Source organism: Rosa rugosa, chromosome 1 (genome assembly GCF_958449725.1).
Source record: "Rosa rugosa chromosome 1, drRosRugo1.1, whole genome shotgun sequence".
Classification (NCBI taxonomy): domain Eukaryota; kingdom Viridiplantae; phylum Streptophyta; class Magnoliopsida; order Rosales; family Rosaceae; genus Rosa; species Rosa rugosa.
The window spans coordinates 20,080,177-20,100,925 of NC_084820.1; the positions used below are offsets into that span (position 1 = coordinate 20,080,177).

Sequence of the window (20,749 nt, forward strand, 5' to 3'; positions counted from 1 at the left end):
CTGCAAATGAAAGCTTAAAATACATACCTGAGGACATGTCCTCTTATTATGACCTTCATTTTTACAAAGTGAGCACTTAGATGGGGCATGATATCTCTGTAGCTTTTTTGCACCTTTGGGAATCTCATTTGGTTCTAAAATTCTTCTCTTTTTGGGCCTTCCTGGTTGTTTGTGATAGAGTGGTGGAAGAATCGGCATGCCACCAGTTTTAGGCCACAAGTCTTGACTGGACATTGGGGAAATGAAGTAACCATAGGCTCGGTCATAAGCCTCCCTCTTGTAATGGTTATGTACAAAATCATATGGACTCGCATCCATCCAACCAAGACAAGTCATTGCATGAGAACATGGAATACCACAAAGGTCCCACTTTCTACATGAGCAAGTTCTATCCTCCATATTAACATAAAATTTTCTTCCATGAAGATGAGTGACCTCGAAATGGCCTCCAATGGAAGATTCAGCATAGCAATTATAACTCAGTTCTCTGTTTTTCTCAATAATACCAAATATTCTTGGTCCAACAGGTTGTGTCCAATTCAACTCCCTTTGCTTTGCCATCCTTAGCATTAAGTACATTCTCAACCTCTCCAGCATTGTTAGGATAGGTTTATCTCTTGCTTCCAATATGGCAGAATTGAATGCTTCACAAAGATTGTTAAGGAGTATATCACATTTGGCCTCAGTTTTAAAATGCGACCTACTCTAATGAATTGCAACCCTTTTTCTCAACCAGTCATGAGCAACTTTACACAACCTTAATACCTTGTCCATTTCTTCTTCAAACCAAGGAACAGTAGTGAACTTCGAAGCTGCCCACATACCTTGCTTCAATACAAGTCCTGTGTGACCAGCACCTTTAAAATTATTGTAGAGGTGTCTAACACAATGCCTATGTTCCGCTTAAGGCATCAACTCTTCAATAGCATCAAGTAGACCTTTAACCTTTTTGCTTGTCACTAATAAAGACCCAACCATTTCCCGCATTTAAAATCTCCACATCATTAATAAAGTATTCCAGAAACCACATCCAAGTCTCTCTATTTTCAACTTCAACGATGGAAAATGCTATCGGGTACATACCATTATTTGCATCGACCCCTACAGCACTTAGAAGCTGCCCTTTGTATGGACCCTTAATGTGACACCCATCACATCCTACTACTTTTCTACAACCTTCAATGAAACCCTTCTTTAGAGCTGCATAACAAATATATATTCTCTTAAATACAGGCCATTCTTCAGTCATTTCAGTTTTAATTTTAACAGTGCTGCCCGGGTTAAGTCTCTTTAATTCTTCACCATAATCTCTTAGTACTGCATATTGCTCCTAAATGCCACCTTGTATCCTCCTCTTAGCTTTTTCCTTGGCCTTATAAAACTGATCAAGTGTAACATCAATCCCATACTGCTTAGCCACCATTCGAATAAAGTCTCTAGGTTTTATTTTGGGATTGGATTTGAAGACCTCATCAAACCTGTCTGCTATCCAAGTAGAAGTAGCATGCTTTATTTTTTTTGACCTCCCGCAGTGATGCAATGGCTCATAAGTCTTGACCCTCATAGTAGGACCATTCCCAACCATAGATGCATATATTTTGAATGGACAACTTCCCTTACATTGTCCTTTACATTTCACTATAACCTTGTCAGAATCATTTTTGTCAAAACTTAGTGGCCTTCCAGATTTGATAGACAATTCTCTTATGGCCTCCCTACATTGTGCCATAGTTGGAAACTCCAGACCCAGTTTGAAGTATGGATCCCGTAAGTCAGTATCTCTTCTATACTGCTTGAACTTTGGTTGCTTTTTCTTAGGCTTCATGTACTTAACAGGCTCATTAACCTCCTCATCACTTGAACTCTCATCAAGGCTCTCAAGATCATCGCTGTCCATAGCCCAGTCATCAGACTCCTCTCCAGGTTCCACATGATGATCAACTTCAATTTCATCTACAACACAACTCTTGAACTGCCTCATATCTTCATCGCTCTGAACATATTCTTCATCCACAAACCACTGTGCATCTTCAGGATCCAGTACATCTTCATCATTGCTGGAATCTCCATCCAAATCATTATCTGCCAAGACATTAACATCAAGTCCTATATCATAATCCGCTTTATCATCCCCATATGCACCCGCTTCATTGTCAGCTTGAACATGATTAGTAACTTGTGATTCTTCATTAAATGCAAGAGTTTCATCCAAAACTATGCAATCACTAATATAAGCAACATAAACCTTTCTAGTGGATTGGTTTAGTGAACACTCTAGAACCCTTATGTCACTATCTATCTCTACCAAACCATCAGTTTTATGGTAGAAAAAGTATTGAATTCTCTCAATATCATATCCAAGATTCTAGCAATTACTGCCAAGTCCCACTTGCTAAATAAGTTAACGTCATAGTTGTCTGCCCAACATACAGAACCACCCACACACTCTCCACTAGAAAATACACCCCCATGTCTAATTTCAAGAGTAAAATTGTCTGGATCAGCTGTAGAAAACACACACAAAAAAGGAAAAAAAAAACATTTTATTAGTTAATTAAATAACAATGAATGACTATATATATATGCAGAACAAGAATGCAATGCTGATCATAAAGATGATAGCTTTTGTAGATATATACATTAATCAAATAAACATGCAGCAGCAGCACAACAACGTCTTATATATATATATAATCAACCCACATTATGGGTAAGTTTGAATGGTTAAATGACCTAGATAACATAAAATTGTAATCCAAGGAGTTAACTATTAAAGCATGAACAGAGCCCTAAAATAAAGTAGTGTAGTTGTTGTTGACTTGCCCTAAAATCAATTGAAGTAGGAAACTGAATGACAAAGTTCACTTATGACTTCAAGTCTTCTCCTGCATTATTGACTGCAAGCCTATGCATATTTTAGATTAAGAAACACACAAGTTTACATAAATAACTCTCAACTCTCTATTCTTTCGTATAACTGTTTGATTTTTTTTTTTTTTTGGGTCTGAACTGTTTGATCAACACAAAAGACAATTGAGAAACCCTAATTGATATTGAACAAACCAAACAAAAGAATAGAGTTTTGGGACCATACACCAGTCCACCTAAATCAACGTCTACAGAAAACCCTAATTTAAAATTCACTAGAACTCAAAGACAAGGAAAAATCTAGAGGTTAGTCACTTACAGTAGTTTGGAACATCTCCATTATTCCTTACCTTCACCTTCTCCATTCCATATTCAGAAAAGAAAAGAAAAGAACGCTTCATCTCTACAATGAAAGCTTCATCTCTTCGCTTTTGTCGTTTGATTTTTCTCGACAAGAAAAGAAAATAAAAGGAGTCTCATACTCTTACTTAACGTATGCTTAAATAATTTTTTTTTTTGGGTGTCAATTGGAAAGACGAAAACGCCCAGCAAGTTAACGGAGAAATTGGATGGAAAATCTAAAAGTTAACGGTAGGGTGTGAATCGGCAAGAGTTAGAAAAGTTGGGCTGTGAAAAATCAAAATTGAAATGTCAGGGGGTAAAATGGCAGCTATGGGAAAAGTTAGGGGGTAATTTGACTATTTTGCCTATTTTTTAATCAAGGGTAAAGCTATGGTATGTTAACATTTCTCATACATCAACTATTTTTACTCCTCTAAGGACTCATGTTATCACTTTGATGACTAATATTACTATTTTCATGACTCATATGGTAAACTAAAAAAATTTACCACTTTAAGGACTCATGTTACCACTTTGAGGACTAATATTACTATTTTGAGGACTCATGTGGTAACTAAGAAAATTTACCACTTTAAGAACTCATGTTACTACTTTGAGGACTAATATTACTATTTTGAGGACTAATTTTACCACTTTTAAGGCAATTGTATGCATGTCATACGTTAACACATTGTAGAATTTTCCTTTAATCAAAGAAGAACTTCATTAATGAACGAAGATTACAATGAGATTAGCAGCAAGAGCATCAACCCGAAACTCTGCATACTTTAGACTTCACTAGTGAAGTCCATACTGACACACTGATGGAGTCAACTAGGCCCCGACTCCAAACACAAAAAAGGTTGACTTAAACTCAAGGCTTCCTTTGCAAGACGATGTGCAACCTTGTTGCAATCGCGCTTCACAAATCGCCAACTACAACAACCTAGTTTTATTGAAAATGACTAAAACTTTTTTTTTTGAGAGAAAGGAGGTGAGCCTTTATTAAAAAATAGGAAACTTAAACAGTACACATTTCAGCTGCTACGGCAGCTTGTAAAAAGAATGGAGCTGAAAAATAAAAAGTCAGAATGAAATGAACTACAATGTGCTGTCATAAGATGAGCCACCCTATTTGCAGTACGTTTGGTATGAACCACTCTGATATTGGAATGAGCCTCCAATATCACACCCAAATCGTCATAAATGCGTCCCAAAATGGACGTGTGAGTACTGCCCTTGCTGATCAATTGCCTCTCAACCAACTGTGAGTCAGTCTCCACTATCGCTGGTAAGAAAAGATTTGCCACTGCAAAATCCATTGCCTGCCTACAGGCCACAGCCTCAGCATGCTCTGGTGAAAGCATGCCATGCAATGGTTTGCCCCTACCAGCAAGCATCGTTCCCTGCTAGTTTCTGATAACAAAACCTCCACTTCCTTTCTTAGTTGCATGATGATAAGATCCATCCACATTTATCTTAAACCAACCAATTGGAGGAGTAGTCCAGCGAACTACTCTCCCTCCACTAGGTCCAATCCCAGGCTTCAAGTTATGAAATCTAAAGTCTTGCAGCTTAGAAGCTGCTTTGATCAATACATCACAAATCGGACTATTTTTATTCTCCCAGACTCTGCAGTTCCTTTCCTTCCAAATACTCCAAAGCAAATATATCAACTCACCCAAGCTTTCCAGAGAAAGGTCTCTAACACAAGCACTTAACCATTCCAAAATATTATAATTAGCAAAATGGGGATTGTAACAAACCTGGTTCACGACACCATTAGTTTGAAGCAGCTGCTTAGTATATGAACAGTCTCGGCAAATATGCAAAGTAGACTCCAAGGCCGTATTGCAGAGAGGACAGACTAGTGATTCCAGATTAACCCTCTTGGAAGCCAACCGCTCCATAGAAGGCAGAATATTATGGCACACACGCCATATATGTACTTTGGCAAAATTTGGAATATTCACTTTCCATAACTTCTTCCAAAAGTTCACCCCCAAAGGCAATTCAAAAGGCCTCCTAGAAGGAGAAGTAGAAAAAGAGAATCGGTAAGTAGTTTTCACTGTGAACTTCCCACTTTTCTCATGCCTTCACACCACTCGATCATCAACCACTCTAGTTGACAAAGGAATGGATAAAATTGCCTCAGCTTCATCCAAAGGAAAAACCGCCTGGATTAAATTAGCATTCCATACTCCAGTTTGGCTCAACAGATCACTAACCAAACTAATGTCACCAGTCGCACTATTACCTGCCCTAGGTTTTTAATCTGGCACACCTGGAATCCATGAATAAGTCCAAATATTCACTGCCACACCATTACCTACCTGCCAATAGGTACCTTGCCGTAACAAGTCTCTTGTAGAAAATATGCTTCTCGGGTAGGAAGGAGAAGCGTGAGGCTCCACCGTCCAAAAAGAGTCGTCCGAAAAGTACTTAGCTTTAAAAATCCGGGCAACCAAGGACAAATGATTGCTTAGCACACACCAAGCTTGCTTGGCTAACATTGCTGCATTGAATTCAGATAAGCTTCTAAACCCTAAACCACCTTCTTCTTTAGGGTTGCATAAAGCCTTCCAAGTCTTCTAATGGATTTTTCTTTTATCAAGCGTGCTCCCCCATCAAAATCGGGCACACATCTGCTCCAAATCTTCACAAAAGTTATTTGTTAGTTGGAACACACTCATGGCATAAGTTGGTAAAGCCTGAGCCACCACCTTGATCAATATGTCACGTCCTGCACCACTCAACAACTTCACTTGCCAATTTGCAACCTTCTTTGCTAAATTCTCCTTGATATACTGGAACATAGTCGTCTTTTTCCTACGAACATAAGTAGGTAGTCCTAAGTACTTTTCATGTGATTCAACAATCTTCACACCCAACAAATCTGAAATCTCCTCCTGCATATAATCGGAAACATTTTTGCTAAAAACACTGAGCTTTTATCAAAATTAACCAACTGTCCAGAAGCTCTCCCATATGTTTCTATGACATCTTGTATCTGGTAACATGACTCCAATGAGGCAGAAGCATAAAGCATGCTATCGTCTGAGAATAACAAGTGACTTACTGAAGGTGCTTCACTACAAATTTCAATCCCAGAAAGCAAACCTGCATTTTGTTTCTGTTGAAGTAAAGCAGAGAAGCCTTCTGCACCAATGAGAAATAAATAAGGAGATAAAAGGTCTCCCTGTCTCAACCCTCGTCTAGGAACCACTAAACCACGAGGCTTACCCCGCACCAAGAATGAATACCTTACAGAACAGACACATTGCATCACCATGTCAATCTACACATCTGCAAACCTAAATCTCTCCATTACCCTTCTAAGAAAGACCCATTCCATTCTATCGTAAGCTTTACTCAAATCTAGTTTCAAAGCCATAAAACCTTCACAACCATCCCTTTTATTGTGAACAAAATGAGCCAATTAATTTGCTACAAGGGTATTGTCAGTTATCAATCTGCCAGGTACAAAAGCACTTTGGAAAGGTGAAATCACCTCTGGCAAAATCCTTTTCAACCTATTAGCAATGACTTTCGAACATATCTTATAAATAACATTGCACAATGCTGCAGGCCTCAAGTCAGACATGTGCTCCAGATTGGTAACCTTTGGTATAAGCCAGATATGGGTGAAATTAATTTGTCTAAGAAGCTGACCTGAGTATAAAAAACTCCGAACTGCCTCAGTAACCTCATCACCAATAGTATCCCAATAATGCTGAAAGAAAAGTGGAGGCATGCCATCCGGGCCTGGGGATTTAGTAGGATACATCTGAAAAAGAGCACACCTTACTTCATCCAAGGAGTATTCTGCACATAACTGGTCATTCATAGATTGAGAAACACACGGATGAATTGCCTCAAGTGTAGAAGCCATAGCCTCTATATCAATATCAGAAGCCCTGATCATATTAGTGAAGTAGGATGTCACCACCCGTTCCACACCTTCATCATCCTCGCACCATTCCCCTGCCTCATCAAACAACCTAGTCAAAGTGTTCTTCCTCCGTCTGTTTGTCGCTTTTCTATGAAAGTAACCAGTATTCCGGTCACCTTCCTTCAACCACGCAACTTTGGAACGTTGCTTCCAGAACAGTTCCTCCTGAGACAACAAAGCTTGTAATCTTGCCATTAATTGCTTCTTTTCAGTCAAAACAACTTCAGACAAAGTTACATCAATAAGTTCATCTAACCTTGCCCTAATACCCAACATCTGTATCTGCCCCCCCTTAAAAGTTTCCTTCTGCCATTTGTCTAACTCCATTCGAGTATGAGCAATCTTTTGGGAAACCTGATACATTGGATGCCTAGATACATCAGTCTTCCAAGCTTCAGTAACAATCCCATCACATTCCCCATGTTGCAACCAGTACGCCTCGAATTTAAATCGATGGTGTCTTGATCTTTTAGGCAGCGGAGCCGTGCTAGCATGCAGAAGAATTGGGACGTGATCTGAGTCACTGGGTGGAAGGTGTTGCAACCGAGCAAAACCAAAAATGTCAAACCATGATGGCGTGCAGACTGCTCTATCCAAACGGAGTTGAGTTTCTGAATTCCACCAAGTCGACTGCGACCCTTGAAAACCTAGGTCAAGCAGATCGCTATAACCAAGGGCTTCTCTGAAGCCTCTCATTTGACTTTCTGCCCTTGCAGGACCATCCTTCTTCTCTCCATTGTTTAGGATTTCATTGAAATCACCAATTACAACCCATGGTAACGAGTCAAGATCATATAGGTCACATAGCAGCTGCCAAGAACGGTCCCTTTCTAACGTTCTGGCATACCCGTAGAATCCTGTAAGACGCCACCTAGGGTTTCCAGACCCACTATCGATCACAATGTCAATATGATGTTGAGAGAACGTACCAACCTGAGCCTTCACGTCCTCGTTCCAAAACATACCCAGCCCTCCAGATTGACCCTCACTCAAAACTTCCTTTGAATTCGAAAATCCTAACGCCAATTGTAGAGCTTTGAAGTCAGCAAGACGACTGATCTTGGTCTCGCATAAGAAGATGATTTGAGGCTTGTTTTGGGAGATGAGATCCTTCAAAGCCCTAGTTGTTGTGTCGTTGCAAATCCCTCTGCAATTCCAACTAAGTATGTCCATATCCATGGTAGAATGAATCTTGCTTTCTAGAACCCTAGAAAGTAAACCCTAGTAGAGAGGCTAGGTCAAAAACGAAAAAATATGAAAAATAGTTTTGAACTAATTTACAAATGTTATCACGAAAAAATGACTAAAACTTGATGTCATATATACAAAAGCTAGAAAGCTATAATTAGGAGATGAGTACAAAGTTTACGACTATAAAATTGAAGAACCTAGTTTTGTTCATTCTAATTTTAATTACAAAGAATTAGTTGTTCTAAAGTTGGTAATACCAAAAACCAAAATACCAAATTTGGTAATTATGATTAAAAACCAAAAATTTTGGTTGGTAATTGGTAGCTCAATTTTGAAACCGAAAGCTTTGGTTTTGAAGTTGGTAATACCTATAACCGACCGAGTGATAGCCCTAGTTCTGCATGCTCCCTCATGATCTAAATAAAGACCAACTTTAGAAAACATAGGATCCAAAAAGTAGACTTTAGATCTAGGATCAGATATCTCGAGTTTTTTTTTTTCCCAACTACAGCTCACATCTAGTAGCCCATCCCAAAACATCCTTTGTAATTTCAAGTCTTTTTTCCTTCTTCAAATAATTTGAAGTCTTCTCTCATTCTTTTTTTGTTCTCTCAGTTCAGATTTTAGATTACACTACAGAGTTCCAGTCCTCTTTCTTCTCATTACTTCCAACTTTCCAAGCATTTTCAATCCAGCCCATCATCAATTGCCTATCGAAAACTCTAAAAGTTGAAAAGATGTTGAACATGCATTTAGTATCTAAGAATATTTGTGGTCAAAGATCATTAATTATGTAAGGAAGATTAGTCATCTTCATGTTCTCATAAAACCCTCAAAAGACCAATGCCTATAGACATGCGATGCTTTTAAAAAAATTGACTTTGTTTCTTATTAAGAAATTAAATACCGTCTTCTTCTTTTTTTAATCCTTTCCAAAAGATACATTAGACGGCGAATTTGAAGTTTTAGGATATTAGGTTCAGTGCTTTAAGCTCGTCATGAGAAGGTGAGTCCAAAATTTTTTGTTAGTGGACGTACGTAAGCATGCACGTAACTATGATATCTGGCATCTATTTTTTTTTTTTTACTTTGTCAAGGGGAACCCAAAAGCTTCCTAGGCCCAACATAAACCCCTTCGGCGCATGTGAAATGCTTCAACTGTGCATTGCAGCACAGTGCCTGACCACTTTGAGATATCTGGCATCTACCTTAACCCTACGCGTCCACTAATCCACTTTTAGAAATTTTGACTTTCGTTTTTAAATGAAAGTTGTTCGAACAATTTTGTCTTCAAAAGATATGATAGATCTAAATTTAGAATTGTACGTCATTAGGTGAGGAGATGACACAGACAATGAGAAGTCTGAGTCCAAAGTCCAGTGTTGGTTTATGTAAGCATGAGCTTGCGATGTGCATTTCTTCTAGTAATCCACTTTTGTCTGCTATAACTTGTGCATCTCGCTCCCACGAACTCAGGAATCTTTGAATCCAAAGTTATTCAAACTATGCATACGTTGTTCATTGTATTGAGACAACTATCCCACTACAAATGCACTATGTTATGTGTATATAAAAGACACATATGGAAGGATGAGAAATAAAACCCCTAATTTTAATAAACCCCGACACCAAAATATGGCCAAAAATATATTGATAATGATAGCTCTACGCTTGTTGAATTGCTGCTCAACATGGTAGATTTTAAATCTTTTATAGATTTTGCTCCATTTAGGCTAGGTTTGATAATCTCATAATCTTGTAACTCGATCAATAAATTTTTGTTTGTACTTTATCTTTTTTTTGATTGAACTGAATATAAGCTTTCTCTTATAGCATAAAATCTCTCGGTTGTATTCTTGGCTACTATTCTCCTATTTCTTTCCTTATATCAAGCATCACACAACCTTCATGAACCATTGGATAGTCCAACTATCTAAGCAACAATCTCTACTATTCTCCTATTTCTTTCCTTATATCAAGCGACGTCACACAACCTTCATGAACCATTGGATAGTCCAACTATCTAAGCAACAAACAGCAAAAACGTGGTCCACATGAACTCGATCTCTATAGCCTAGCTAGTAGCTGGGCAAGTGTTTGTTCTTGTACTTTCTGAAATCTCTATACAAATAGAGAGAGCGCGCGCATCAGTTAAAACGCGTTGGGTTAGAGTTAGGGTTTTGGTTTTGGTTTCTGTCTTTTGCTGAGATATAATGCAGAAGTATCTATTCAATGAAAAAAGAGAATGAAGTTATTCACCAGAAAACAAAACTTCGTATCTGAATTCTGAAAACGAGTAGAGAAGTTGGGATAAACGACAGGTCGTCGACGTAGAGAGAAGGATCGGAGCTGGATGGTTATCCACTTTTTATGCCTCTCGTTGTCAATACGTAATGAGAGGTTTACTAAATCTGAATACTTCCAAAGAAAGCAATCGAAGACCGACACCCTAAAACCCAAAACGACAGAAATAACGAATTATAAACATCCATCGTGATCATGAAAAGCCTGAGGCCAATTTAAGTAAGCTCTCTCTGGTCCAAGGCTTTTCTTTCTTTGGATTTTTTTTTGTCTCAAGTAATTACAGTTTTTCGAGCATCCCCACATTATGTTACTAAAGAAGTTACCTTATACCAACAATATTGTAGTAACAATCCATTTTTAGTACGAGAGAACAATATAGCAACAATCTGGTTAGGTGAATGATGTTGCACTTACAAAATGCTAGCTGTTGTGCTAAGAGCACCAAGAGAGTTTCATAGATACGTACATTGAAACAAAGCTATTGTAAGAGGAATGTTAGTAATTTTTTCTACTAAATTTTTTCAAATTGTAACTCAAATCCTGAAGTAATTTCATGATTTAATTGTTATCTTTAGATTATTGTTGAGAGATTATACCAGCGAAAAAAGAAGAAAAAAAAAACCAACCATCAGAGGTCATTTGACCATTGAAATATATCAAAAATGCAAATCGACGATTTTGTTGTAATTAACCCTTCGTAATGTTTCATTTTTCGTAGTGAAAGCATTTTTCTCTGTAGATTCCACAGCTGTAGGCTTGGTCGAACTGCATTAATAAATCTTGTTTTCATTCTTTGTTTCCTTGTTCTCCCAGTTACTGCTGTGTTACAGGTGTTAATGTATGTATAAATAAGACGCATCGATTGAAGGTATATATAAATTTACAATAGTCGATCCCCAGTTGTTGTCCAATTATTTCATATATATACACGTACATATATGAAACATATTATTCGATATTATATTGCCTCACAAATCCAGAAGGAAGAATATACTGAGAAGCAATAAGAATACAAAAGTAAAATTTTCATTGGGTTTGCTTAATTAATTAGTTTTAGGAGGAAAATTATAGATACGAGGGCCGGTGCAAAAAGAGACAAAACCCATACTTGTTAGTATCTACCTATAACACAGGCTTGTTGATGCTCTTATTAATTATTAAGGCAAATTTAACCAAATAAATGTGGTTAATTTAAACATTTTTATCATTTAATTGGGCTTATATATGAGTTGTCAACACTCTTGTAGATCACACAATGACATTGAGTATGATTACTCAGTTTTGTTTCTCATTTCTAACAGCTATATAACACTACATTTTAACAAAAATTCGGTAAGTTCTAACAAAAGATCTTTACATGTGTGTTATCATTTTACATTCCATATCTCTCTTGCATTTTCAGTTAGTAAATATTTTATTATTAGCATAAACTGAGAGAAGCGATTCTCATTCTAAGAGATTTATGTATTTTGAGAAGCGAAACGTATGTAAAGTCAAGGGCATAATCACCTTAGAGCCTGTGCTCTAGTTTTAATTTTGTTTCTTTCTAAAACATGTAAGAATACAGATTATATAATATTTAGTTCCCTCATATCAATATACAACTTAATTATCTAGCACAGTACTGGTCTTGCATGCACATACTTTCTAAGTGATTTTAGGTTTGATTGCAGCTTTTGTGGTTTTTTTTTTTTTTGGCACATGGAACATCATAAACATAAAAACATTAAGATAATTTGCCCACAACTAATGAGTCTATAAGACATCACTTTGATTTTATTTTACTTTTATTATATTTTATGTTTTATGAAGTTTTGAGTCAACTTGTGATTTTGTGAGTGCTCCTCCAGATATCAAATCCTGATTCCATTACTGAATGGAGTCCAACTAAAATCAATAATTACACACTCCTTTAGATTAAGCAAACAAAAAAAGATCACATGGAAGTTGTAGGTTCTCACTTATTAGTACTTATAGTTGGGTGATGTCATGCGATCAAGTTGATGATTTATTATGATGTTTAGAAAACGCAAAAGATGCATGCAAAAATGTAATCATTTAACAGAAGCTCGACCATCTGTTGTAGCTCCAAAAATAAGATTTAATTTGACTCGAAGTAGTCGCCAAGGATACCTCGGCTGTATTTTGTACTCTTTATATTGTAGAAGATTCTTTCCCTCAAGGTCTTTGAAGAGTATCAAGTCCTTTGAGGTTCTCACCGCATCCTTCATTATATATATTTAGTAAGCATTAGCTAGTGTGAAAAGAAAAGGACTATAGTTTATACATTAAAACAATTTACAGCTTTTAAAATACTTCTATATAACACTAGTTGGGGTAAAGCATAAATACAATTAAATATATATTTATTCAAGCTAGTGATATATTCACATGTTCATGGGTGAAAATTATTCTATGCACTGACGGTGCAAATGACCCAACACTTATAAGATGATCTCAACCCTTGATATTTGTAATTAATATTTTTATTAATAACCTAAGAGTGTATTTAATATAATCTAACCATCCATTTATGTCGGTGCACTGAATCCTCCCCCGTTCATGGGTGATTAGCTCTGCAAATTTCTGAAACGTCAGCAAGAGTAAGTTATGAGACAAGACAAATAATTAATAGAAACCATGATCAATAATAGCTCACGCCTCTTTGAGTCTTTGTCTGAACTATAAAGTAAAATATATTTATGGTTCTTGTCTAAAAAAAGAATAATGCTAAGTGAACCATCTCTTGCCTTTTATTGTATTACTTAAAGTCTATTTTATGTGACAACAGATATGAAATTGCCACATAATTTTAAGGGAAAATTACTGGTCCCCCCTTTAACTTTTGGTGCGTCAACAGTTCAGTCCATGTTATTCCAATTTTAACAGATAACTCCCCAAACATTCAAATTTCACACAATTTGATCCAAAATTACCATTTTACCCCTCACTTATTTTTTTTTGTTTTTTTTTTATTCTTCTCTCTCTCTTTTATACATATGTATATATATATGTGTGTGTGTGTGTGTATGTATATATATTTTTTATTCTTCTCTCTCTTTATATATATATATATATATGTGTGTGTGTGTGAGAGTATATATGTATGTATGTATGTATGTATATATGTATGTATATGTGTGTGTGTGTGTATTTTTATTCTTCTCTCTCTCTTTTTATATATATTTATATGTATATATGTGTGTGTACATATATATATGCAGATATATACATACACATACACATATGCAGATATATATATATATATATATATATATATATATATATATATATATATATATATATATATATGTAGATATATATGTATATGTATATAGATATGTGTATGTGTATATGTAGATATATGTGTATATGTGTATATATATATATGTGTATATATATATATATATATATGTATGTATATGTATGTATACATATATATCTAATGTGTTTATGTATTTGGTAAGTCTATATACTATGTTTATGTTTCATATTATAAAAAAAATTCACAACTTTTATATATCTAATGTGTGTGTGTATATCTATATATATATATATATATGTATGTTTATGTATATGTATATGTATATGTAGATATATAAATATATGTATAATTTTATACATATGTGTGTGTATATATATAATGTATATGTGTGTGTGTGTGTGTATATATATATATATGTATATGTATGTATGTATGTATATGTAGATATATGTATATGTGTGTGTGTGTGTGTATTAGATATATAAAAAAAAGGAAGTGAGGGGTAAAATGGTCATTTTGGACCAAATTGTGTGAAATTTGAATGTGTGGGGGGAGTTATCTGTTAAAATTGGAATAGCAGGGACTGAACTGTCGAATCCTAAAAAGTATAGGGGGGACCAGTAATTTCCCCTAATTTTAATGAAAGTTGATGATTTGTAAATGGTTATGTCAAATTAGCCGTCACATAAGATCGGCTCTAAATGATTTACTAATTAAAATGTGGTTCATCTAACATCATTGCTTTAAAATAAAACATGAGGTAACTTGCAACTTAATTGGATGATACTTTTCCACTAGCCTTCTTAGGCGTTAGATTGAATGCACTAGATTTGAAAATATACAAACTACGGGCCAAAGAATACAACATTTGGCAAGGCATAGAAATGAATAATCGAATAATCTAAATCTGTAAGGGTAATTTTTCAAACCAAAAATTTGAAGCCGACTGATTGAATTCAATCTTGGATTAGGGGGTCATATTTCATCGTTTAGGGCTTATTTCTGTGTTGAGTATAGCTTTAGAATGACTGTATCTGAAAGATGTTAGCTAATTAGCACTTAATATAGTGGATAAAACATTTTCTTTTCAAATAAAATGTTGGTAAATGTTTTAAGTTTGGATCCTCTTTACTCTAAGAAAAGTAAAAAATGTCGGTAGTTAAATTTCATTAATGAGATTCAATCATTTATTTTCTTAATGGTTTTATTTTTTGGTTAGATTCGTTTGATAGATTCTGAATATGGTCTAATCCAACTCCTGGGTCTTATGCAAACATCACAAACTAACTACCCCAAATGCTCAAACAGACATTAGTTGTCTACCAATTTAGGTGAATTTTCCATATTTGGTATTTTCCTGATTAGAAATATGAAATCTTATCCAACAAATTACATTAATCTGAATTCACCAAACTAATGCCTATTAATCCAAAAAAAAAAAAAAAAAAGGCTAATCCAAACAATATTTTTCCCCTTAAATATTCTCATTTTTTCTTATTCTCTTTTCTTTACACCGTACATAAACTCTTCAGCTAAAACACCGGCATTCCCAAACTATCATTTCCTCCTATGCTACAAGAACACGGATCTTCCTCCATTTCTAACACATAACATGTAATGGTTGAAAGTTGAAAGTTGAAACAAACAGGAATATTTAGGAAAAAAAAAATCATTCATAGTTTTAGAGGAGATGCATTTAGTCGCAGTCAAGAGAAAATAGTAAAAAAGGTAAATTTTCATAAATGCGTAAAATACAGAATATGGAAAGTTGGAAACGTCCCTAACTCTTGGCCGCGTAGGTGTCCTCTTCCTTTGTATTTGGCCAACTATATAAACTTGTACTTGTGCCCCTCTTTAGGATGCTCAACAGGTCACGCCCTTCTCCCCCTTCCCCTGTCTCCACCTAGATTCCATTAGCTATGGCGGTCTCTGGTACATTCATTAGACCAAATCAGTACTTCTCTTCATGCGTCAATACTCCAAGTCCAAGACTAAATCCCAGTTGCAGAAAACAGGTTTGAGAATACTTTCATGTCCATGTCTTCCCCTCTGTTTTCTGTTCTTGCAAATGAGCTCCATGATCTCCATTTACCTATGCCCGTTTTGAAAACCAAGGAAGATGCTTCTCACTTCCCTTTGCTTTTCTGATTGACTCTTGAATTTCCTGTTCTGATGTGGGTCTTGTTTAAGAACTGTGTTTACTGATGTTTCAATGATTGTTTTGTTTCTCTGTGGCAGTTCTGTTTGAAGGCTTCAGCTGGTAACTCAGACGGCGAGGACCGCAAGTTGACAAGAAAGGAGAAAGACGGAGGATGTAAGATCGAGTACACTACTGAAAAACCAGCCACGCCATTGCTGGACACAATCAATTACCCAGCTCACATGAAGAATCTATCAACACAGGTAGATACAGGCAACAAGTTTTGTTGTGGTGTTACTCGTCCGTCGTTTCATTCATCTATGTTGGTTTACTCATAGTTATCGAACCATTGTTCTTCAGGATCTCGAACAACTAGCAGCAGAGCTCAGAATGGATATTGTTCACAGTGTTTCACAGACAGGTGGGCATCTCAGTTCTAGCTTGGGTGTGGTGGAGCTATCAGTGGCACTGCATCATGTGTTCAGCACCCCTGACGATAAAATCATATGGGATGTTGGTCATCAGGTACAAAAAACATTATTTTCTAATTTGATTGGAAAGAACTGATACTGGTATTTATAATTAATTGATCAGAAGACATCAAATTATAGTTAATATATATCCAATAGGTTCTATTATTAATATAAATCCAATAGGTTCTGAAAGAAACAATACCTTGTGCAGGCTTATCCTCATAAAATTCTCACAGGAAGGAGGTCCAAGATGCATACAATGAGGAAAACTTCAGGTCTTGCAGGATTTCCCAAAAGGGATGAGAGCGTTCATGATGCTTTTGGTGTCGGGCACAGTTCTACAAGCATATCTGCTGGTTTAGGTACCTTTAAAAATTAAATCAACCACCATCCTCAACCCCCAAACCCGCGTTCATCTCAAACTTGAACAAAATATTTGTTAGTATTAACAGATGAATGCTATTCTAATGCCATCCAACTTCTCTGCAAAATTATTGGCAGGCATGGCAGTTGCAAGAGATCTACTTGGGAAGGACAACAGTATCATTTCAGTGATTGGAGATGGAGCCATGACAGCAGGACAAGCATATGAAGCCATGAACAACGCAGGATACCTTGACGCTAATCTGATCGTCATACTGAATGACAATAAGCAAGTCTCTTTACCCACCGCCACCCTTGATGGCCCTGCAATGCCAGTTGGAGCCCTCAGCAGTGCTCTAACCAAACTCCAAGCAAGCACCCAGTTTCGCAAACTTCGAGAAGCTGCAAAAGTAAGCCCTTATGCTTACACATAATAATTCCTTCATATCTTGTTCTGTATATGATCTGACTTTGAAAAAATTTTCCAAAGAGCATTACAAAGCAAATCGGAGGACAAACACATGAAGTTGCAGCTAAAGTAGATGAGTATGCAAGAGGAATGATTAGTGCTTCTGGATCCACTCTCTTCGAGGAGCTTGGATTGTATTATATTGGTCCAGTAGACGGTCACAATGTTGCAGACTTGGTCAACATTTTCCAGAGAGTGAAAGCCATGCCTGCCCCGGGGCCAGTTTTGATCCACATCATGACAGAGAAAGGAAAAGGCTACCCCCCAGCTGAGGCCGCAGCTGATAGAATGCATGGTGAGGCTTGAAACTTATGATCCTACACTCATTTTATGAATTCTTATGGTGATACTTAACATTACTTAATACCCTGTCCTTCAGGGGTTGTCAAGTTTGACCCACCAACAGGCCAGCAATTTAAGACCAAATCCCCTACGCTTTCATACACTCAGTACTTTGCTGAATCTCTGATAAAGGAAGCTGAAACAGATGAGAAAATTGTAGCGATCCATGCAGCAATGGGTGGTGGCACTGGTCTAAATTACTTCCAGAAGAGGTTTCCAGATCGTTGCTTTGATGTGGGGATTGCTGAGCAACATGCTGTCACATTTGCAGCTGGTTTAGCTGCAGAAGGTCTCAAGCCATTCTGTGCTATCTACTCAACATTCCTGCAACGAGGATATGATCAGGTAAGCTCATAAAGTGACTAGGCAGTTGGGGCGAATGCCACAAATATAGTTTTTATACTAACTTATTGCTTGATATGACACTAATGACTTGCAATGGGTATATAGGTCGTCCATGATGTAGATCTTCAAAAACTACCTGTCCGCTTTGCAATGGATCGAGCTGGCTTGGTTGGTGCAGATGGTCCCACCCACTGTGGAGCATTTGATATCACATACATGGCTTGCTTGCCCAATATGGTGGTTATGGCTCCATCTGATGAAGCTGAACTGATGCACATGGTCGCCACAGCAGCAGTTATAGATGATAGACCAAGCTGCTTTAGATTTCCAAGAGGCAATGGTATTGGAGCAGTTCTTCCTGCCCATAACAAAGGAACTCCAATTGAGGTTAGTATAAACAAAATTCAAATTGTAAGTGAAAGATACATAATAGATAGCCTAATGATATCTTTCTTCAATATTATGATTGAATAGATTGGGAAAGGAAGAGTACTGATGGAAGGCAGTAGAGTTGCAATTTTGGGATATGGTTCTATAGTTCAGCAATGTGTGGGAGCAGCAAACATGCTGAAAACCAGGGACATATTCGTGACAGTCGCAGATGCAAGGTTTTGCAAACCTTTGGATACAGAGCTAATCAAGCAATTGGCCAAGGAGCATGAAATCCTTATTACGGTGGAAGAAGGTTCAATTGGAGGTTTTGGATCTCATGTATCACACTACCTAAGTTTGAGTGGTATTCTAGATGGACCACTCAAGGTAAACTTCATTAAACCTTTTAACACACAGTTGACGTTTCTCTGTTTGAGTTTTTCTCTTTCTTCGTCCTAAAGTTTGGGAGCTTTTATTTTGCAGTTGAGAGCAATGGTACTTCCTGATAGATACATTGATCATGGAGCACCCCAGGATCAACTTGAAGAAGCAGGCCTCTCATCAAGGCAGATCTCAGCAACAGTATTGTCTCTCTTAGGGAGGCCAAAAGAAGCTCTTCAGTTCATTTCAGGACGAGAGTGGACTCATTGATGTTGCCATGATAGCTGTATATATCATTTACATCCTCAGAGGCTATCTGGATTACGGAGAAGATGTGAACACCAACTACAGAGAGGTTACTTGAGCGCCCATATGTTTTGGTTTGAGACCCCTGGAATCCCATGTCTCGATAGCTCCATTACAACACAGGATCACTCATTTAGGGATCAGATAGGAACAATCATTGCATACTTAGTGCTTATGTTTGTTAAAAAGTGTGTTATTTTTTTTTTTATCAATTAAATAGAGGATTAGGCGATATTAGTTCCTCTGCGACAGCCGATATGAGGTGACTGGCACCCACCCACAATCTCGAAAGAAAGGGGGCCATCGCAACCGGGAACCCACCGCCCATCCCTCTATTTTATTTTATTAAAAAAGGAAAAGAAAACACAAGAGGAGAGAGGGGGACAAGAACCAAAACCTCTCTGAAAACAAAATGAAATAAAGTACTCAAAGTGAGCACTGAGCTAAAATAGTTACGAACTAATGAATAGAGTAATCATGCAGCAGAAACCACCGTTGCATGAAATCAATCAAGCACTTCAGAATTAGCTAATACGGAAATTCGGTAACCCTTGCAGATTGTGAACAAAGGCAGCTGATGCACAAGGAGGGCAAGAGTCCCACCAATAATGCCCCTCATGATCCACCCCATAGTTAGCTAAGCAATCAGCCACTTGATTCCCTTCTCGATAAATATGTGAAAACTGAATCTGCATAGAGGAGAGAATGGTACAACAATTGACCCAATCAACACTTAGACGCCAAGGGACTGAGTAATTTTTATTGGCAAGAAAGTGAATTGCTACCGCTGAATCACACTCAATCCAGAGAGAAGTCCATCCTTTTCCTGATGCTATTGAAACTGCATGAATAATGGCTTGAAGCTCTGCTTCTAGGGCAGTAGCAATACCCAAGGAACCAGCAAAACAACCCATACAATTACCCAAGTGATCACGAAAAATACCTCCATAGCCCGCGAGTCCAGGCGTCCCACGAGCAGCACCATCTGTATTAACCTTTAATTGAAAAGCACAAGGAGCATGCCAATTTACCTCACGAATTTGATGTGATCTTGAGGCTCTACCGCTGATTCTAAGAGCACTGAAAATACAAAGCTCATCTACTGAGTTACGCATAATTCCGAAACCCCAAGAATCAACCTCTCGAATTTGCTGCTTGATAGAGCGAATCAAATAATCAGTAGTTAAGCGACGCTCATCAAAACGGATAGAATTTCTAGCCTCCCAAAGAGAGTAGAAGCCAGCTCCCATCATTCCCCACCATAGCAATTGCAATTGAGTACCAAAACCATGTTGCAGTGGGTAAGAGAAGAAATCATATATATCCAGGATATGAATACTGACTTTAAACCAAGATAAAACTGCAGACCATACCTTCATAGAGAAAGAGCACTCAAAAAAAAGGTGGTGGGCAGTCTCAGCAGATGCATGACAGAGAGAGCACATAGAAGCAAAAGAAAAGCCTCACTGAAGTAAGAGATCATCTGTTAAAAGCTTACCATGAAGAAATTTCCATAGAGTAACAGAGTTTCGAGGACGAAAGCATCGACGCCAAACCCATCTATCCCAAAGAACAATTGCCTGTTTACTCCTCTTGAACTCATAGGCTATAGATAAAGATAAACTCCCATCAGAAG

General features: G+C 37.1%; 1 protein-coding gene across 1 annotated transcript; it reads left to right on the forward strand.

Moving 5' to 3' along the window:
* The first annotated feature begins 15,693 nt into the window (after window positions 1–15,693).
* On the forward strand, window positions 15,694–19,324 carry LOC133723041 (probable 1-deoxy-D-xylulose-5-phosphate synthase 2, chloroplastic). Its single transcript, XM_062149881.1, has 10 exons — window positions 15,694–15,937; window positions 16,161–16,325; window positions 16,423–16,587; window positions 16,747–16,897; window positions 17,037–17,308; window positions 17,389–17,662; window positions 17,747–18,054; window positions 18,160–18,441; window positions 18,529–18,813; window positions 18,910–19,324. Exons 1-10 carry the CDS (start codon window positions 15,842–15,844, stop codon window positions 19,075–19,077), a joined length of 2,166 nt encoding a protein of 721 aa, XP_062005865.1. The 5' UTR covers window positions 15,694–15,841; the 3' UTR covers window positions 19,078–19,324.
* Window positions 19,325–20,749: the final 1,425 nt, after the last annotated feature.